We start from the raw sequence: 20047 nt of genomic DNA, 5'->3' as shown, positions 1-20047 counted from the left end.
CTTTGCATTTGACCTGGGATTGTATCATCAGCTCTCTTGGGTCTCCAGGTTGCCAACTGCAGGTCTTGTGACTCCTGAGCCTCTGTGCTTATGTGAGCCAATTCCTTATAATAAATCTCTCACTCACTCGCTCTCTGTATATATAGGTGTATACACACATATATGTTTTGGGCAACATGTGGATGGTACAAACCTTTACAGAAATCAATTGGTAAAGACTATACCTGAAGTGAACTTTAAGCAGGTGCAAAAGAAAAATCAAGAATGTTCTGGAACACCAAAAAGAGACCTGAAATAAGAAAGTGGATAAATCCTGGTATAGAAAATGGGGCAAAACCAAACTCAGAATAGCATAGACTAAAAAAGGAAGATCAGAATTTTGGATAACATCTGAAAGAGGCTTCATCCTCAGCTCTGTGCTTCCCGTATTACTCCAAGGGATGCTAATGGGAAAGAAAATGTTAATATAATTTTGTCACTAATGTGATCCATAAGCAAATGCATTTGGTCAATGCAGGCTAAAAATAAGTTAATTTAGTTTTTTTACTGCAAGAACTCATAGAGCCTTAGTATGCTAATGACTAATATGCATCGCTAAGAATACAAGTTAATTTTAAGTAAAATATACCAGATGTACTTAACCACAGAGGAATTATTCTCGAAGTTTTATTTTAAATCATCTGAAAAAGAACAAAAATGTTCAAGTATTCTAATGTTTTTGGAATTATATAAACTAAGTGAGGAACATCTACCCTTTGGTCTAGGCAATCCTGTTTTATTAAGTAACCATAATAACCATCAAAACCAGTGTTTTGACCATATCTTAAAAAAGAATACTTGACAAAGAAGCCCACAATTAGTAACTAAAAGCAAGCAGACATGAGACAAATAGAAAATAAAAATTAAAATAGAAGACATAAATCAAAGTATATCAATAACATTAAATATGAATGAATTAAGCAACCTGATCAAAAGGCAAATATTGATAGACTGAACCAAAAAAATCAAGATTCAACCATAAGCTGTCAACAGAAGACACACTTTAGAGTCAAAGATATAAGTAGGTTCAAAGTAGAAGGATGAAAAAAGATATATCATGCAAAGAGCAACCACAAGAAAGCCTGAAAGGCTATATTAATATCAGACAAAATAGACTTACAATTTTTTACTAGAGATAAAGAGGAGACATTTTGTTAAAAAGGTGGTCAAATTATAGAAAATCCCTTACAGGAAATTATAACAAAATTATAAGTATATATACACCTAACAACACAGCAGTAAACACACGGACCAAAAAAAGAACTGAAGGGAGAAAGAGACAATCAGCAATAATAGTTGGAGACTACAATATCTCATTTTTAATAATAAATAAAACAACCGGGCAGATCAACAAGGAAATAGAAAACTTAAACATTACAGGCCCACAGTCATAGACGGAACAGATATCTGTAGGATATTCACCCAACAACTGTAGAATACACAGTCTTCTCAAGCACACGCGGAACATTCTCCAGGTAAGATCTTACGCTATGCCATTAAAGAAATCTCAATCAATTTAACAGGATCAAAATCATACAAAGTGTGTTCTCCAACTGTAATGGAGAGTGTTGAAAGAAATTTAAAAAGATATGAATGGACACATAGATCAATAGAATAAACAGTCCAGAAATGAACCCTCACATTAATGGCCAGCTGAGTCTCACAAGAGTGTTAAGACCATTTAGTGGGGAAGGCACAGTGTTGGTAACAAATGGTAATGTGACAAATGGACATTCACATAAAAAGTTAAGTAAAATTAGACCCATACCTCACACCATTTACAAAAATTAACTCAAAATAGATTAAAGACCTAAATGTAAGTGCTCACACTATAAAACTCTTAGAAGAAAACAGAGGAACAAATCGTCATGACCTTGGGCTAGGCAATGGCTTCTTAGATGTGACCTCAGAATCACAAAGAACAAAAGAAAAAAAACCCAGATAAACTGGATATCACCAAAATTAACATTTTTGTGCTTTATAGCAAAACATTAAGAAAATGAGAGAGCAGCTTAAAGAATGGGAGAAGAAAACTGACTTATAACTTATTACCTAGAATAAAGATGTCTTACAATTCTAATAAACAGACAACCCAATTTTAAAATGAATAGAGGATCTGAATAGACAGTTCTCCAAAGGCATACAAATGGCCAATAAGCACATGAAAAGATGCTAAACATTAGCTATCCAGGGAAATGCAAAGGAAAACCACAACGAGATCCCAGTTCACACACACTCGAATGGTTGTAATAAAAAAAATTCACATAGTAACAAATAAAATTTGTTGGTGAGGAAGTGGAGAGCTTGGAACCTTCATCTGCTGCTAAGTGAAAAATGCTTGTGCTGCTTTGGGAAACAGCCTGGGATTCCTCAAGTGTTTACACACTCACCAGCAATTTTTCCTTACCCAAGAGAAATTAAAACAGGGCCCCCACAAAACCTTGTGTGGATGTTTATGTATGTTCACAGCAGCATTATTCATATTAGCCAAAAGGTGGTTACGACACAAATGCCCATCAACTGGTAAGTGAATGAACAAAATGTGGGATATCTATACAATGAGATACTATTTGGTGATAAAAAGGAATAAAGTACTGGTATGACACTGTGAGCTGAAAACCTCGAAAATGTTATGCTAAGGGAAGAAAGTCAGTCACAAAGGAGCCCAAAGGAGCATGTTGTATGATTCCATTTCTATGAAATGTCTGGAACAGAATAAATTTATAGGCACAGAATGTAGATTACTGGTTGCCTGAGGCCGAGGGTGGGGGAGCTGCTGGTGTCAGGGTGATGGCTATGTGGTGCAAGGGTTCTTTGTGGGGTAAAGAAATGCTCAACAATGTATTATGGTGATGGACGCACAAGTCTGTGAATATCCTAAAAGCCCTCGAATTGTAAAATGGATGAATTGTATGACATGTTAATTATATCTCAATAAGGTTGTTTAAAAGAAGGAGTTACTAAACAGTATGAGAAGCCAGACTTCTCTCTCAAAAAGAGTCAATATAAGCTGTTGTTTCTACGAAGTTCGTGTCTTTTAAGGCATGTATACATTTCATTCTCCTTAATACATTTAAGGCTCAAAGTGGATTAAAATGGCCTAACATTGACTGGCTCCTTGATGTACCTACAGAATAAAATGCTAAAATGTGGCAATTAGAGAATTCCAGCCAAAGTGCACTCTGGTGGACAAGGATGGTTTAATAAACCACTGTGTTCTTTCACTTTGAAAATGAAGACTTGGCTGTGATTATCGTTCTGTTAAGCCTGGCAGGTTCTCCTCCTACACTGTTGGTGGGAATGTAATTTGGTGCAGGTACAATGGAAACAGTATGGAGATTCCTTAAAAAACTAAAAACCTATGTTTTTAGTTACCATATGATCCAGCAATCCCATTCCTTGGCATATATCCAGAGAAAACTCTAGTTTGGAAACATATGGGCACCCCAATGTTCATGGTAGCACTATGTACAATAGACAAGACATGGAAGCAACTTAAGTGTCCAACAACAGATGACTGGATAAAGAAGTTGTGATATAGATACACAATGGAATACTACTCAGCCATAAAAAAGAATAAAATAATGCCATTTTCAGCAACATGGATGGAACTAGAGATTACCATACTAAGTGAAGTAAGTCAGACAGAGAAAGAAAAATACCATATGATATCACTTATATATGGAATCTAAAAAAAGGACACAAATGAACTTATTTACAAAACAGAGATAGACTCACTGACATAGAAAATAAACTTATGGTTACCAAATGGAAAAGAAGAGGGGAGGGATAAATTAGGAGTTTGGGATTAGTAGAGACACATTACTATATATAAAATAGATAAACAACAAGGTCCTACTGTATAGCGCAGGGAACTATAGTCAGTATCTTGTAAAAACCTGTAAGACAAAGAATGTGAAAAAGAATATATATATATGTATAACTGAATCACTATGCTATACACCAGAAAATAACATATTATAAATTAATAATACTTCAATTGAAAAAGAGCCTGGCAGATTCTTTTCTGTCTAGTTTTGTTATCATTTTGCCAGTTATATATTTAGTGTAATACCAGGTAACGGTTAAGTATTGTTAAACTAGCAAACTGGGTCTCTTTGCCCTTAAATCTGTAAGTGTCATAGAATGTGTTCTTCAGCACAGTGACACTATTATATCAAACTATTTAGCTAAAATAAGATGCATTGAAATATAAATTTTTGATCCTACCATTTTCTGTTCTAATTTTATATTGAGCATCTTCATAGTGAAAGGTAAGTCTTAGGTGAAAGCAGTCATTTTCATGATCAAATATGTTTCCCTTAAGTCCATTAATTTTCATTTTATTCCATAAGCAGTGACTAATTCTCTCTCCTCTATCACTCTGCCCGGGGCACTGTTAGGTAGCAGGGGTGCTAACTGGAGAGTCACATTTAAACCTTGTATGAGGAGGGAATGAGCATTTGACCATTTATTAAGGGAAGTTGCCATGTTTGGTACATTACATAAAAAGTCCTTACAACAATCCTCTATTACAGATTCTATTATTACTATTTAATAGAGGGAAATCAGAGTTCAGATTTTTGCTGAAGTCACAGAGCTGTGGGTGGAGATCTAAAGGTCCTTTTCTCTCCAAAGCGTCTCCTCCTTCTCTGCTGTGGTGGGGCACACAGCTTCTTTGGCAGGCTTGCCTGCAGAGTTTTTCTGGGTCATCCAGATTTCAGAAATGAGGAAACACTCTGAGCCTTACCTACAAACCTTTTCAGAATTGGAGCATGTGACTCACGCAGCCCATGGCCCCCACTGGGACGTTTTGTTATTTTTAAACACTTTTAGAATTTCACTATTTCTTTCTCTGCTGTAAAGCAACGGCAATGTTTTCAAAGGTGTTCTAATATTAGCAGCTGCCCTACATCTTTTAAACACTCCTACCTGTTCTGTGAATGTAGGTTCACAGATTTCGTTCTGTATTAAGCCAGCTGATTATGAAATCTACATATCAGTGAACAATTTCTTTACACCCTAAATATCAGAATGGGGATTGTGTGATGCCCTCCAGATTATACAGTGGTTCAATGTGCCTCACCTATTTGGGGGGTTGCCCCTTTGTTGCAGAGTTATTACCATGCAGTGCCTCCCACGTTTATTATCAACCCTTCTCGTGCTTACTGCTAAGCAAAGGACAGAATAAACAAAGGACAGAGCGATCCAACAATCACTATGTGAGTAGTGGGAAACAGGTGAAATGAAAAAATTAGTCTTAGCCTTTGAAAGACAGATTTGTTTTTTGGCTATATAAAGATTATTTTGTAGGAGACATGAGGGAAAAAGAAGTGGGCGGTTAAAAGAACGGTAATTTTACAGTTTGAAGTCAATTTGTATTTTTATTCTGTCTTAGTGAGTTTTAATGCACTACCCAAAGGGTCAAGATTATGCATAAATTAAATTACGTGTAAAAAAATTAGATCTTTTTAACTTAAGCTTCAACATGAAGAAATAGGATATTTTCCTATATGGAAAAACTAATTCTTTAGGGATGGATAATTAGATCACTCGTACTTTATCTTGCTCTTTTTTATTTCAATTTATGACAAGATAACAAGATTTACGGTATCTCACCAGAAAAGCAATCATGGATACAGAAGCACACTGGGGAAATATTTTGTTTTTCAACTGGCTATGTGTTTTACCACATCTACTGGGCTCACATTGTGAAAGGAAAATCATGTAGTGTGTGGATTTATAGCTGTAAATTGGAAAAACTATCTACGTTTCAAAAGGTGAAGATACAAACACATTTTTTTTTAACCCCAGACTAATCATTAAGTCCAGCATTTGAGCTAAGATATTAGTCAGTCAGTTCTTAAAACCATTAAATAATCTCCTCAAAAGTGAGGGAAAATAATTCATATGGTATTAATGGGTGGTTTAATCTGAGACTAATATCTGAAAGGAAATTGCTTAATAAAAAGGTTAATGTCTGGGTCTCCAGCAGAGTGTTCACTCTGTTTTGTTCTGGTGTATTTTTAACAAGAAATTATTTGGGCGATCCCACACATGGCCAAGTCCTTGTGATTTAAGGAGTTTCAAGCCAGTTAGTTTTTCTACCCCTGTCTTATTAGTCTGCCCTTTGGCCTTCTTACGTCTTGTTAGCAACAATCACACTTCCAGACAGTGTAGGCTCGGAAGGAGAGATGGCCGTAAAACACAGATCTTTACTACGCTGATGGAACACAGGTTGAACAAAAACCTACGGATTTTATGACAAGCTGCCCAGTTTTCCATTCTTACAGATAACTGGAAACTGATTATGATTAGATGAAGTTCATTTTTCTCAAATCTCACATGAGTAGCGTCAGTTGGTTACATTTTGAACCGAGATCTCATCAGGGAATCAGAACCTTCAGCCCTATTACCCTGTCTGTTCCTGCTCACTGTACTTGGCCGAGGTCTACCCTGAAGGACACTGAAGACAGGTCTTCCCGCATACTCCTGTCTGAAGGTGCTTTCTAGTCTCCTCTGCAGCTAAGCCTGCAGTTAATCCCTCTGGGACCACCCTCATCTCCACTTTCGCTTGTCTCATGGAAGAACAATTCTGAGTTGTCCCACACAGGCTCTCTGTGGTCCCAGCAGGACTAAGCTCCAGTTGCCCAAAGAACAATGATCTCATTAATACACCCTTATTAATTTGTTTCCTTTCTTTTCTGTCTTATTTCTCTACCTCTTCATCTTGCTTCCTGGATCACCTTCCAAAGAAACAATCTGCATCTAAATCATTGTCTCAAAATCTGTTTCTTTATTTTTTATTAGGTTGGTTTGTTTGTTTGTTTATAGAGGAGGTGCTGGGGATTGAACCCAGGACCTTGCACATCCTAAGCACGCACTGTACCACTTGAGCTATAACCTCCCCCCAAATCTGTTTCTTTAAAAAATATTTAATTTGGGGGGAGGGGCACCCAAATTAAGACAGTGATTCAGAACTAATCTTCTCTATTTATATGAAATGTCCAGAAAAGACAAATTTGTGGAAACAGAAAGTGGGTAAGTGGTTGCCTAGGGCTGGATGTGGGGACAGGGATTAATCTTAAACGGGTGTGAGAGATCTTGTTAGGGAGGTAAAAATATTCTAAAACTCACCTGGTATGGTTGAACCACTCAGTAAAGTTACTAAAAAATCATTAAACTGTACACTTGAAATGGGTGAATTTTATGATATGCACAATATACCTCAATGAAATTGTTTAAAAAATTACTTTATCTTATGTGGAGAGATGATATAAGACCTATAGGTGAAGTGCTCCAAGTTACACAGCAAATATAGGTCAGGGAAAAAGAAGAGAGTCTTGGGCCTTTGATTACTCTGATTCATTCCCCACTCTTTCTTTAAAACCTGAATGTTGCCATTTTTATTTTTATTTTTAAATTAAAAATTTTTTGAAATTGAAGTATTGTCAGTTTACAGTGTTGTGTCAATTTCTGGTGTACAGCATAATAGTTCAGTCATACATATACATACACATATTCATTTTCATTTTCTTTTTCAAGATGTTGAATATAGTTCCCTGTGCTATACAGTATACACTTGTTGTTTATCTATTTTATATATAGTAGTTAGTATCTGCAAATCTTGAACTCCCAATTTATATTTTCCCATCTCCTTCTTGATTCATCAGTGGACTAATGATTTCTTTAACTCATTAAAGATTAAAGTACCTGAAAAAGTGAAAAAAAGCACCAGTTAAATCAAATATCAATACATTCATGACACTAATTATAACAAGCATCATTTACTTAGTGCTTACTTTATGTTAAATAATTCACCTAGATTATTTCATTTAATTTCACAAATGGGCCATAATTGCTATCTCCTTGTAACACATGGAGAAACAGAGCTGGAGAGAGGGTCAGTGACTAAAGCGGAAATTCGTCCACATTTGTCACCAGACACCAGAGCGCATGCATATGTGTAATGACTGTATCCCACTGCTTCTGCGGGTGACTAGGATATACAGCCCCTCTGACCACTGCGGCACGACCGAAGGAAGAGGAAGCTTCATACATACCTCACTGTTGAGTTTGTTTATCTGCTGCTTCGTCTCCTCTGCTTTGATGAAGAGGACGGCGGCTCCAACATCTGGGTCTGAACAAATGACATACAGCATGAGTCCTTTAGGAATAAACCTCATATATGAAGACTGGGGCAGCTCGGACAGGGAGGGAAGCTCACGCCACCTTTCCCTTTTCCTGATGTCTGGACACTGCAGGTTCTGTCTCCCTAGTACTCCTCCGGGTGCACCTGACAGACTGTGCAACTAGGCCCACATCACGGTGGTGACCAGGACCACACTCATTGGATGCGTCCAGGGCAAACCTCCCCCTCTCCTGAACACAGTCACTACCATGTGCCAAAATGGCGTATCTTCTTTTCTTTGACCGTTTTCTAAAAGTATGTCACAGCCAGTGTCCAAGCCATGGAAGAGGGATGTTCTTTTTCTCCTTTCTTTCCTTTCCACATTTTGATTTCTGTGCCCATGAAAGCATTTTCCACCCACTTCTGTTTCAGGTGTTAATCTCCACTGCAGGTTTTCTGTCTCCTCCTCTGTTGCTCTAAAAGGTAATTTCTCCCATTTCCTGGTTCTCTCATCTCCACTTTTTCTCTATCTTACTTTTACAAATGCATTCATATCTGTCAGGAACAGAAGCAAGGCTGGGTCATTGCTAGCTGGAGTGGAAACGGTTTGATTTATATATAGATATCTGTATCTGTCATGTATGTACATATATATGTCCTAATTCTAGTTAATTGTCGGTAGAAGACTTGTTGTGGGAGAAAAAAGTCACTCAAAACAATTCAAAGTGGCAGAGTAGTAAAAGCTCATTTTGCAGAGATATTTTGCAAAGTTAATCTACTTATTCCACAAATGATAAGAGGTCTTCTGCAATGGGCCAGGCCTCCTTTAGAGGAGAGAGCAATGAATAAAGAAAATGTATTGACCCTCATGGAGTTTGAGTCTAGCACGGAAAAGAGACATTTAAAAAGCAACTATGCAATGGGTTTGGATTTCCTACCAAGGGCAGTAGGGATCCATCTCAGGGATTTAAGCATTTAAGAGTAGAGTAATAAGAAGAAGTTTGTGTTCTTTAAAAAGTTCACTGTGTATGGAGAACAGTGTGAAAGCAGAGAAGAGACTGGTAGCCAGGCAGGCAAGAGATGAATGTGGCAGGGAAAAGGGTGGTGGTGGTAAGGATAGAAAGCTTTAGACAGAACTGAGAGGTATTTAGGAGACAGATCAAGGGCATTTGTTGCCTTAATGGGGGGGTGTTGGGGTGGATGTCGGGAAAAGCGAGATGAGGAGACTAAGGGGGTGCAGGACCAGAAGCACTAGGTGGATGGGTATGGTGAGTCTGTGAGCCAATGAGGAAGACTTCCAGGTGGGACCCACCATCAGCTTCCACAGCAAATACTCACACCTGCTTAACTATCTCCACGATTTCTGTGCCCCTTTGCCCCAAGTAGAGGAATATCAACATGTGTCAGTCCATTAAATGAATGAATGAGGATTGTGGACTGACACCTGCCCGCCTCTGCTCACCTTCCCCCCACCTCACCTTCGTCCTACCAAGGATTCTTATACTTCCATTTCCCCAGAAGAGGATGACTGCTCAGAAGAATTGCTGATTGAGATAGAATTCTGGTATTCAACCAAATGGAGACACACCCCCAGAACTGTACATTCAAATGTCTTTCTTGGGCTTGGCTTTGCCTGTGGAAGGATTTGCTAATTAGCAGGAGATCGTGACACAAGGATCCCAGAGCTGGGTGGAAAGGAGAGGAGAGAGCCGGCAGGGGACGCTGGCCTTGCGCCTGGTGACTTTTGGATCGCCTATGCCTGTTTAACACTAGTTCACTATTCTCCCTTCATCAACTCCAGGTGCGTCTTCTAAAGGAGTTGTCATTTCTAGTCTGCATCATGTTGACAGAATCCTTTTCACGGGCAATGAATTCAAGAATAAAAGAGAGAGAGCGGAGCCTGGGCTAGGTTTGGGGGTACCCTTGCATTAATTCACCATCCTAGAGGGGAGTGCTTCATACAGTTCTCTATCATTTCTGACAGCCTTATGTACTTCCAAAGATGTTTATTCCTGAAAAATTGCAAGTACATAACCTCTTACCCAATAAACTGGTTAAATATAACCAACCTACAATGCAGAACCAACACAGCGTTTCCTTTGGGTAATGTTGTTTTCGTGGATTAGTCTGCATTCTTAATAGGAAAACATGGCTACCCTCTGATGAACAGCAGAAATTTGAGTCTCCTGACACACCGCTTCCCTGGGCTGGTAAGTGGCAGGGCATCCAGCCTGAACGGAGGAACAGTTACAAACGCTATCTTAACAACTCGGACGTGGCACAGACTCAAGCCAAATTATTCTATGGCTTTGGTATAAAGTTCTATCACATGGAGAATTTTCCGAGAATGGGAAGGCAAAAAGGTGCCTAAACTAAATACTACAAGTTAGAAAGAAACATCACTCCTTGAGAGAAGACTAAATATAGAGTTTACCTCCGAGAGGGGGAGATATTCTGGGCTCCGGTCTGATTCGTTCCGAGACAAAGTCAAAAGTCTGGCTTTCTTCACTACTGTTTCCATCTTCAATTCCATCAACAACCCTGTTTAAAATAACAAAGTGTGGCTAGTTGTGCATTTATATTCGTGGGTTCCAATATTTCTAGCAGACTTAAAAAACCTTGTGTTAAGTTTCTAAACTCCAGATACTCCAGAACTGTCCTACCTAATGTGATACGTAAGCCATTAACCCTGGGCGGCTGCTGAGCACCTGAAATGTGGCTAGTGCAAATTGAGATGTGCTGTGAGTATAAAATTCATACAGGATTTTGAAGATTTTAGTAAAACACAATGTAAATTATTTCATGACTAACTTTTTATATTGTTTACATTTGAAATGCTAATATTTGAAGCATACTGAGTCAAAGAAAATATATTATTAAAATTAATTTTGTGTGTGGGTTTACGTTTTTAAAATGTGGCTACAGGAACATTAAAAATTATTCACGCAGCTCACAATTTTAGTTCATGCTATAGTTCTATTGGACAGCAGTGCTATAGATCTTAGACTCTTATTTATCCTCAGATTCAAAACCTTAAGCTACAGAAGTTTTCTTACCTAAATTTTCATTGATTCACTACTCTATCCAGAATGAAAGTGTTTTAACCTAATGATTACAGAATCACAGAAAATGACTGTGATGACACCCTGGTTCTGGACTCAGACAAAACTCTGAAGTGGAAGTTGAAGAGTTATATTTAAGTTACTGTTAGCGCTTTAGCTAGTCTCTTTTCTTGGTAAATAATATCTAACCCACTCATTAATTTTTAAAAAAAAGGCATTTGTTGTAGAAAATGTAAACATAAAGGTAACAAAAATCAGAAAATAAAAATCATCTGTAATTCACCACGACTGCTGACATTTTGGTGTGTGTCCTCCAAATCTTTTTCTATATACAAAATAAGATACATTTCTTCATAAATGTAGAATCGGTTGTACACAAACCTTTCTTTTCCAGCTCTTATACACTTTCCCCCGTTTAAAATTTATTATTTTTCACTTTAGTTAACATTTTAGGAAGGAGAAGAGTTCAGCGATGTTTTCAAATTACCATCTCCAACTGAACTTCTGAATATTTAATGTCTACCTACTTTTCACTAAGCTTGTTTCACTTATTTTTCCCTTACTTGCGGGTTTTGTCCAGCAGAAGTCTCACCACGGAAGGACAAAATTACTCAAGACTTTATCAAGTCAAGAGAGTGAGAGGAAGCCAGAGACCAACTCCCCGAGCTCCTCCAAAGCTCTCATATTTATTGAGAATATAATTTAGTAAAAGCAATCCTTACAACATCAAAGTTTGTTAACCCAAGTTTGCGCTCCAACACTTAATATTTTTTCTAAATTGATAAATTGTGTTCTTCAGATGAGTAATTAAATACATAGCACATCGGAAAGATCTCTTATCTTGTAAGTAGAAAAACAGAATCTGAATCCATATTTCAGAAGTCAGATTTCTGAGATTTTGAACCAAATACTTAACCTTCAAAACACTTAACATTTCCTACAACTTTATATGAACTACTTTATAGGATTTCTGAAAAGACTAAATGTAATATTAAATGAAAAATTACTGACTACATGAGGCAACTACACTATGTATTTTTCTTATGTTTATTTTTTATTTAGTCGTTTTGCAACAGGAAACGGCCTACCACTTTCACATTTTCTGAGTCAGGATTTTTTACTGACTCAATCATCTTTAGTCAATCCTAGAGTGAATTTTTTAGCATTATAAATAGCAGCGTCCCATATTACCTACTAAAGAGGCCAGAAATAAAACTAAGCTTCGAGCATCCACAGTAATGAAGCAAGTATTACAGGAAATGAAAATCAACACTTCATTTCCTTCATAATTTCAACTCATTGCTCCATGAAACTTGGTAAGATCAGACATCCGGGGGGTAACAATATAGACTTTGTTCTGTCTCTTTTATTTTCATTAGACATTTATAAATGACAAAATTACAATGTAGAAACGGACATTTATAAAAGTAGGTAGAACTAAATGGATGAAGGGAGAAAAGAAGGAATTTTGAACATTTAATGGACCCCTTTGAGACTATGACTAAAACGATTTATTCTCGTACCACACACACCTCCATGTAGAAGTGCACACATAATTTAGGAAAGCTGAAGTATCCCGGGGGCAGAAGGCAGAGAAGTCTGAGTAATTTCCTAGCCAGGTCCTAGTGTGACCAGAAAGCAGGCACTTACACTTGGAAAAGAATTATATGACGTGCACTCTTACCTTGGACTGAGGTCTGGGGGGCCCGCGTTATTCAGCGTAGAAAGTTGCAGCTTCAAGTTCTTCTCGTTTCTCTTGCCATGGTTAGGGCCGTCAGTGTCCTGTTTGGTTTCGGGGGAATTCGAACCGGAGACTCTGATAGGTGAGTGAAATGGCACCGTCCCTGAGGCCAGCTGCTTCAAGCTTAAGCCAAGATAGCTTTTGTTGCCTCCAGCCTTCTTGCTGCGCGAAGAGGAGGACCCCCTGGTGTAGATGGGAGAGAGGGAGGCGGTCTCGTCTTCCTCCCCCTCCTCCTCCTCCTCCTCATCTTCCACAATGGATGGGAGTCTCTTCTTGATGCTGCCATTCCCCTTGGGCTCTGGCTAAATCAGAGGGTGATATGGATGAGCACAGATGGCAAAGACCTCTCGAGGGGCTTCTCATTCATGCTGTGGGTCCCCCCGAACAAAGCCAAATCCCCTGGAGACTTCCTTCTCTTTAAAACTGAAGACTTTGCAGATTTGGCTATTGATTTACTCAGGGGTTCAAAGTCTCCCCATTTCTGATCTTTGCTGGGTTTACTCTATCTGCCTTCCTAGTGTTGGCCCACAACCCTTTTCTTGGTCTTTTAAGCTCGCTTGGTGGGGAGCTATGCAATTTTATCAGGTTTGCATCTAGATTTTAACCAGCCTGTCATTTATAATACTATGTGATGGCATGCTTTTATGAATAAGACATTTTTAATTTTACTGGAAGGTCTTAGGATATTTTATTTTATTTTATTTTCATTTTTTCATATATCCTCATCATTTTATTTTTATTGAAGTGTAGTTGACGTACAATATTGTATAAGTTATAGGTGTGCAATACAGTGATTCACAAATTTTACAGGTTATACTCCATTTACAGTTATTGTAAAATATTGGCCATACATTCTGTGTTGCACAGTATATCCTTGCGGCTTATTTTATACCTAATAGTTTGTACCTTTTACTCCCTGACCCTTATATTGCCCCTTCCCGCTTCCATCTCCCCACTGGTAACTGCCAGTTTGTTCTCTAGACCTGTGAGTCTGCTGCCTTTTTTGTTATACTCCTTAGTTTGTTGTATTTTTTAGATTCCACATATAAGTGATCTCATACAGTATTCAGTATTTGTCTTTCTCTGTCTGACTTATTTCCCTTAGTATAATTGGGCCTTGATATTTTAAAGTTACAAGGTCCTCAGTGGAACTTTAGGTGGAAATCAGCCAGCAAAATCACATTATTCTTGAGACTAGAACTCTTTTCTGTTTTGGATCATAGATGAAGGAAGATCAGAAGTGTCCTAGGCTCCTCTGCCTCCTTCTCTCCTTGTTCTTACAAGTTGGGTGGCAGGAGATGGGGAGGACCATTTGATCTGCAACCCTAGAGGAGCCTCGGGAAAGGAAGGAGAGTCCTGCCAAACTCCATCGTAGGGCTCTTGCCTGGGGTCATTCAACTTTAGAAGCTTAGAAGAAGCAAAGGAAAGGATGGGAAAGGACAAAGGAGGTGATGAAAGGGCAGGGAAGGCAAGGTAGCAAAGGCTAAGCTAATGGCCCTCAACAGAGTCACTGCAACATATATATATGTGTATGTTTCTTGCTCTGCCCAGACATGGCTTCCTTGCTCCAAAAGGTCAACTCATTATCTGTGCCTCAGCTTTTTTTTTTTTTGAGGATGCAATCCGTTATACCTGCTTATCAATAATTTCTAATAAAATAAACCAAAGTGACCTAAGGGTACTGTGTAAAATCTCATGAGCTGTCATGATTATTACTTCATCCTAATAAACAGCTGGTTCCTTGGTATATGTGAATTTTACCGTAACAATTATAATGATTGATGTGTATATATATGATGTGTGTATACACACACACACACACACATATAAAAAACAAAAAGTGAACTTGAATCTGTAGTGATTGACAGGCAATAAATAGTCCATTCAGTTTGGGCCACAGCTGTTAAATGAAATGATCGGTTCACTTACAAAGTTTTATTTTATATTTTAGTTTTAATGGGTCAAAATGTATTGAGGGAATGAAATTATTAGACTCATCTTTTCAACTAGATATTTTCATTAATGGTAAAGCTGTTAATTCTTTCTTTAAAAAAAATTTTTTTGGGGGGGTCAAGGTAATTAAGTTTGTTTATTTATTTATTTGGAAAGTACTGGGGACTGAACCCAGGACCTCATGCCTGCTAAACATGCGTTCTACCACTTGAGCAATACTCTTCCCCCAAGCTGTTAATTCTTTATTGGCTTTTGCTTTTATTTGTTTTGCTTTTTAGGTTTTGTTTAGTTTTGGGGTTTTTGGGGGGTTTTTTTGCTTCTGCTTTTTCCCCCCACAGCAGTTAAAAATTCTGTGCTTTTAACAAAAGTTAGACCCAAATGGAATTGCACAGGAACCTCTGTATACCAGTATTTCAGAGGAGAAAAATGCGTTCACCCAGCTAAAGACACAACAGGGCAAATTGATCAAAGAAATGAAAAACCATTCAGTGCATTCTCTAATTGGGCTTCTATTTTCATTTGCATTGGCAATTTAATCATTCCTTTGTTTCAAGGAGACGCCATCAGCTCTAATAGAGTCCTCTGACTAATAACCTATGAGATGTTCGTCCTTCTACAAGTTTGTTTAATTCTCACACTTCCATCTTGTCACGGAGGCTCGGCGCCTTGGACAAGTTGCTTAGCTACTGCCTCTCGCGATCAGGGCAGCCAACATCATTAATTAATTAGCCCATGTACCACCACTGCAGACAGGACCCAAATTTGTCAGTTTATTAAATATCCGGCCCCACATGTAGCCTCTGTGTAGGAGGACCAGTTACTTTCTTTGGGCCTTCGGTACAGAAACACCCTCTTCCTGTGTGGCTGCATTCACCTTTGTGTACACGGCCGCAAGGTTCAGCCACAGATCATTTCCTGCTTTTCTGACCCATCCCTTCATTTTCTCCTGGTGAAGTCTTCCAGGAGGGCAATGAGATTTTTGTCCCCCATAGTCAAAGGAACCTCTAATTTAGCTCATATCATTTGGCTGGGACGGTCATTTCAAACTCACAAATGTTTCAATGAAATCTGTCTTGACTACAAGGAAAGTGGAATAAAGTCCAACGGCTGAATGTGTGCACTCTTGATCACACAGTCCTAAAAGTCCCGTGACTTACTAGCAGTAGCCTTGGTCAAATAATATGAATGTCTAAAGCCTAGGTTTCCTCATCTGTAAATTGGCAATTGTGTGAGGAAAAAAATAGATATTAAGTAATGGAGGTTAAACACTTCGTGATACGCACTGGATGTGCTTAATAAATGTTCGTCCTTGTGATGACAATGAGAATTGTGAAGAAAATGGAAACAACACTGACATCTGGGCAGATGCTACAGAGAGTGCTGGGAGATTTTATATAGTCTCCCCTCCTTTGTTAGTTAAAAGAACTCTTAGCAATGCACCCTGCCCAAAGATCACCTTTTTCAGCTTCCCTTGCTACTTGGTTTGGCCATAAGGCCAAATTCTCGGATGACAGTGTGTAAGTGGACAGGTTATAAGGAAATTTTAGGAGGGCTCCTAGAAAGAGGGAGCTTCTGTCTTGCTCTGTCGTATTTCTTTAGTTTCTGGTCTGGAATAGTGATGAAACAAATGGATCCCCAGCAGCCACCTTAGAGAATGAGGAGATCTTGAAGGAGGAAGGCATATGCTGAGGATCATGAAGCAGAGGGGGAAATCTCCAGACCCTACTGACACACTGTTATATTGCCCACCTCTAGCCTTGCTCCTGAGAGAGAAATAGGTGCCTATTATCTCAAAATCTCTGTTATTCTGGTGGTTTTGGTATTGCAAATGGATTTCAGCCTTAGTTATACATAAAAAATTTTTTTGAACAATGTTGCATTCTTGGAAGGGATGTGCATTCTCAGAGAATTATGGAGGGATGAGGAATTCAATTTGCAGAATCAAAAAGAAGGCTGAATTTCTCTTCACGAGAAAGAGAATACAGGAAAGGCCTGGAGGAAAAGTGGTACAGTAATGAGGAAAGAGTTCAAACATAATGATCATTTTGCTTGTTCCTGAGGAGGGATTTTGCAGAGGGGAGTGAGAACAGACAGCTAGTGCCAGAAACTCGGTTGACAGCACTGAGATGTTTTAATGGCTTTAAAAAAAGTTTCTCAAGAGTGACCCTGTTTGCTCCCCACACGCAACCGTCTTCAGTCAATCATCAATGTCTTTGAAACGTGTTACGGAATTGGCTTTATGTGGGTGCCTCTGCATGCGTGTGTTCGTGTGTGTGTGTGTGTGCACGCATGCGTGCGAAAGTTGTGGGGTTCTGCTTCAAGGAGAGTACAGAGCAAGAAAAGGAGCTGTTTACAGGATTCCTGTCACAGGATGATAGGTCATGAAAGTCTGGGTAATAAATCTGACAAGTCACTGTTTGGAGGGAAAGTTTTCTGTGAAATTGTGAGGGGTCTTAAAATTTGGGACTGTCTTAAAAGCCTGGTAGTTCTAAGATCAGTAGCTCAAGACTTTGCTACTTTGGGCAGGTTTTGGAGACAAAATGCTTTTTAACAATAAGAAGACCCTTAAATAGATATAGGAGTTTCAATGCTTCTCTATTCCCAAACATCTCTCACTAGGAAGTGTATCAGGGGAAGTCAAAAATGAACACATAAAATCCTCAAGAGGGAGACAGATTTGTTGGAAATCCCACAAATTTTAGATAAATGTTTTGCTCTCTGGCAAAAGCCATACCTGGGAGACCGTAGATTTGTTTGATAATCTTGATATCACCTGGAAGAACAAACAAACAAACAGAAGTTGTAATAATCATTTACACCTGAACAAACAAACGGAAGTTGTAATAATCATTTACACCTTCCCATGTGGTTCTGTTAGGTCGTCAGCTATGTGGGGGCACCGGACAGATAAGGCAGAGGAGAGGGAGGGTGGTCTGCAAGATGCCCGCCTCCAGCGTCAAGGGGCTTTGCTTCCTTTAAATGAGCACCAGCAAGAAACCAGTTAGAACCCAACAGCTGCAACTGTGGGAGCGCAAACCTGGGTTAACACACTTCGATATTGTAATGATTGCTTTTACCAAATCATATTCTTACCTTTATGTATCCTCACCTTTATGCCAGCACATAAGAAATGTATAATCCAAACCAGTGCTTTCTCTGTTTGTCTTTATACGGCTACTTCAAAGCAAAATGTCTAAGAGCGCAAAAGACTCAGCTTTCAGTACCAGTCACTGCCTTATCTACGCAACTGAGCTCAGTTGCCTTGAAGCTGCTTTGCTAGCAGGAAATCTGCTACAATCTGTCTCCTTGCTGTAAAAAGCAGAGACATGCTTTGCTTGCTTTGCTTAGTTTGAGGTCATAGATTCAGGGCTGCTTGTGCTTATGGAAAACCATAACTTGTCCCCTGCCCTGACTGGCAGGACGTGCTTCGCTCATCAGGCGTAGGAGGACAGTAAGGGCTGCTCTCGCTCACAGAAAACTGTGACTTGGCTCTTAGCTGGGAACAGCTGGGCTGCTTCGTGTGCTTACATGATTTCTGATCATTGTATAGAGACTCTGGGGTGGTCCGGTTTTCATTATCAATTGTTTGGAACACTGTAACCTTGCTCATGATTGTTTAAGGCTTAAAATAACCATTTGTACCATCAATATTGTAACCTTCTCCCTAGGTATAAATTAAGATGATAATATTTGTTTTTTCACAAACTGAAACTACTGACCTGCATCCCTGCACGTACACCATGACCCTCACTCACTCCTGTGACAGGTTTTACTTCGATTCTTTGACTATTCTCAATAAACACAAGAGCTTTGGAAGAGCTCGGGGAGTTGATCTCCGGCTCCCTCTCACTCTCTTGACTTGACACCACTCTTCCGCGGTGGGACTTTTGCTGGACAAAACCCACAACGGAAAGAACCAACAGCAATGACTTAACCGGACATGACCAATGCTCACTGTATTATAATTAACATTGCAGTTAGGCACCCCGACCCTCCGCCTTGGGTTTTTCTGTGTGAGTCACCGGTAAGGACATGAGCAAAGGGGCCAAACATGACTCAGCACTCCAGGGGCAAGAGCTGTCAATCAATCAAGAGACCACCTCTAAACGAGGGTGTCAGAAAGAGAAAAGGGGAGACAAAAACTGCCGCTTTTCCTCCCTTGGCTCAGCCTGCTTCCCGTTCTTGGAGGCGTACTTTTCTTCTTAACTAAATCTTTGAAAATCTTTCACTACACGATGCACCACTGCCTGACTGTAAACATATCTTTCGGGTAGGCAAGATCTGGGTCTTTACTTTTTAGGGTAACAGTTTGGGACTGGGTGAAACATAGGTGGCAGGGGACAGAGAGGCAAGTTCAGAGGATGTGGGGGGCATCTGGCCCACACCCACCCGTGTAGGCCAGAGAAAACACCTCCTGAAAGATGCTGGAGACACCTCCCACACGCCAACCCCCCAGGAGCTCTACTGACAGGTGTATATGACTGAAAAAAAAAGGAACAACAAGTTGACTGTCTAGTATGGGACACCACACCTAGGAAACAATGGTCACAGCAGACTCATGGGCTACAGTTTCCATCTCGATGCTTTATTTGCTCTCCTTTTGTTTCCTATCTCCTTATTCCTCTTTCTTGCCCTTTTGCTAAATTATCTTCCGTGATTTTTCTCTTGGCTCTGTGAAAACAGAAATGCATAGAGTCTTTTCTTATTTAATCTCATTTCTTTCTATTTATCCATCTCCCCTTCTTACTCGACCACGGTGGAGTTGATGAAGCCTTTCTGTCCCATTTGTTTTACTCCCTGTGATGTTCCCTGTGGACTAGGCTTAAGTTCACTGGGGATCCTAATCCTCAACTTAATTGATTTTAAGATCCAATTGATTGTAAAAAGCAAGAAAAATGGAAAACAAAATGCTATCAATCAAATTGTGACATGCCATCAATCATGAGAGATCCCTATTTCAGAGATGTTAAAAATGTGAAAAACAAATGTGTAACATAGAATCACTTAAGCTTGGATCTCAAAACACATCTTGCATAAAATCAAACTATGAAACTGAGGAGGAATACATTGAAACACTGCACCTTCTATGATGCACAAAGAAAGCCAGGAAATTGTGACATA

At 39.1% G+C, this 20047-nt stretch overlaps 1 protein-coding gene across 1 annotated transcript in view; it reads right to left on the bottom strand.

The window, feature by feature from the left end:
- The window catches only part of KCNH8 (potassium voltage-gated channel subfamily H member 8), a 351827-nt gene that overhangs the window by 18103 nt on the left and 313677 nt on the right, over positions 1–20047 (bottom strand). The window contains exons 12-15 of the mRNA XM_010975364.3: positions 17661–17699; positions 12917–13275; positions 10605–10711; positions 8103–8179 (exon numbers count right to left, since the gene is read on the bottom strand). Of these exons, the coding sequence (XP_010973666.2) occupies positions 8103–8179; positions 10605–10711; positions 12917–13275; positions 17661–17699 (582 nt within the window). The remainder of the gene's footprint in view (positions 1–8102; positions 8180–10604; positions 10712–12916; positions 13276–17660; positions 17700–20047) is intronic.

Source organism: Camelus dromedarius, chromosome 2 (genome assembly GCF_036321535.1).
Source record: "Camelus dromedarius isolate mCamDro1 chromosome 2, mCamDro1.pat, whole genome shotgun sequence".
Classification (NCBI taxonomy): Eukaryota; Metazoa; Chordata; class Mammalia; order Artiodactyla; family Camelidae; genus Camelus; species Camelus dromedarius.
This window is presented reverse-complemented; position numbering and strand designations above follow the sequence as displayed.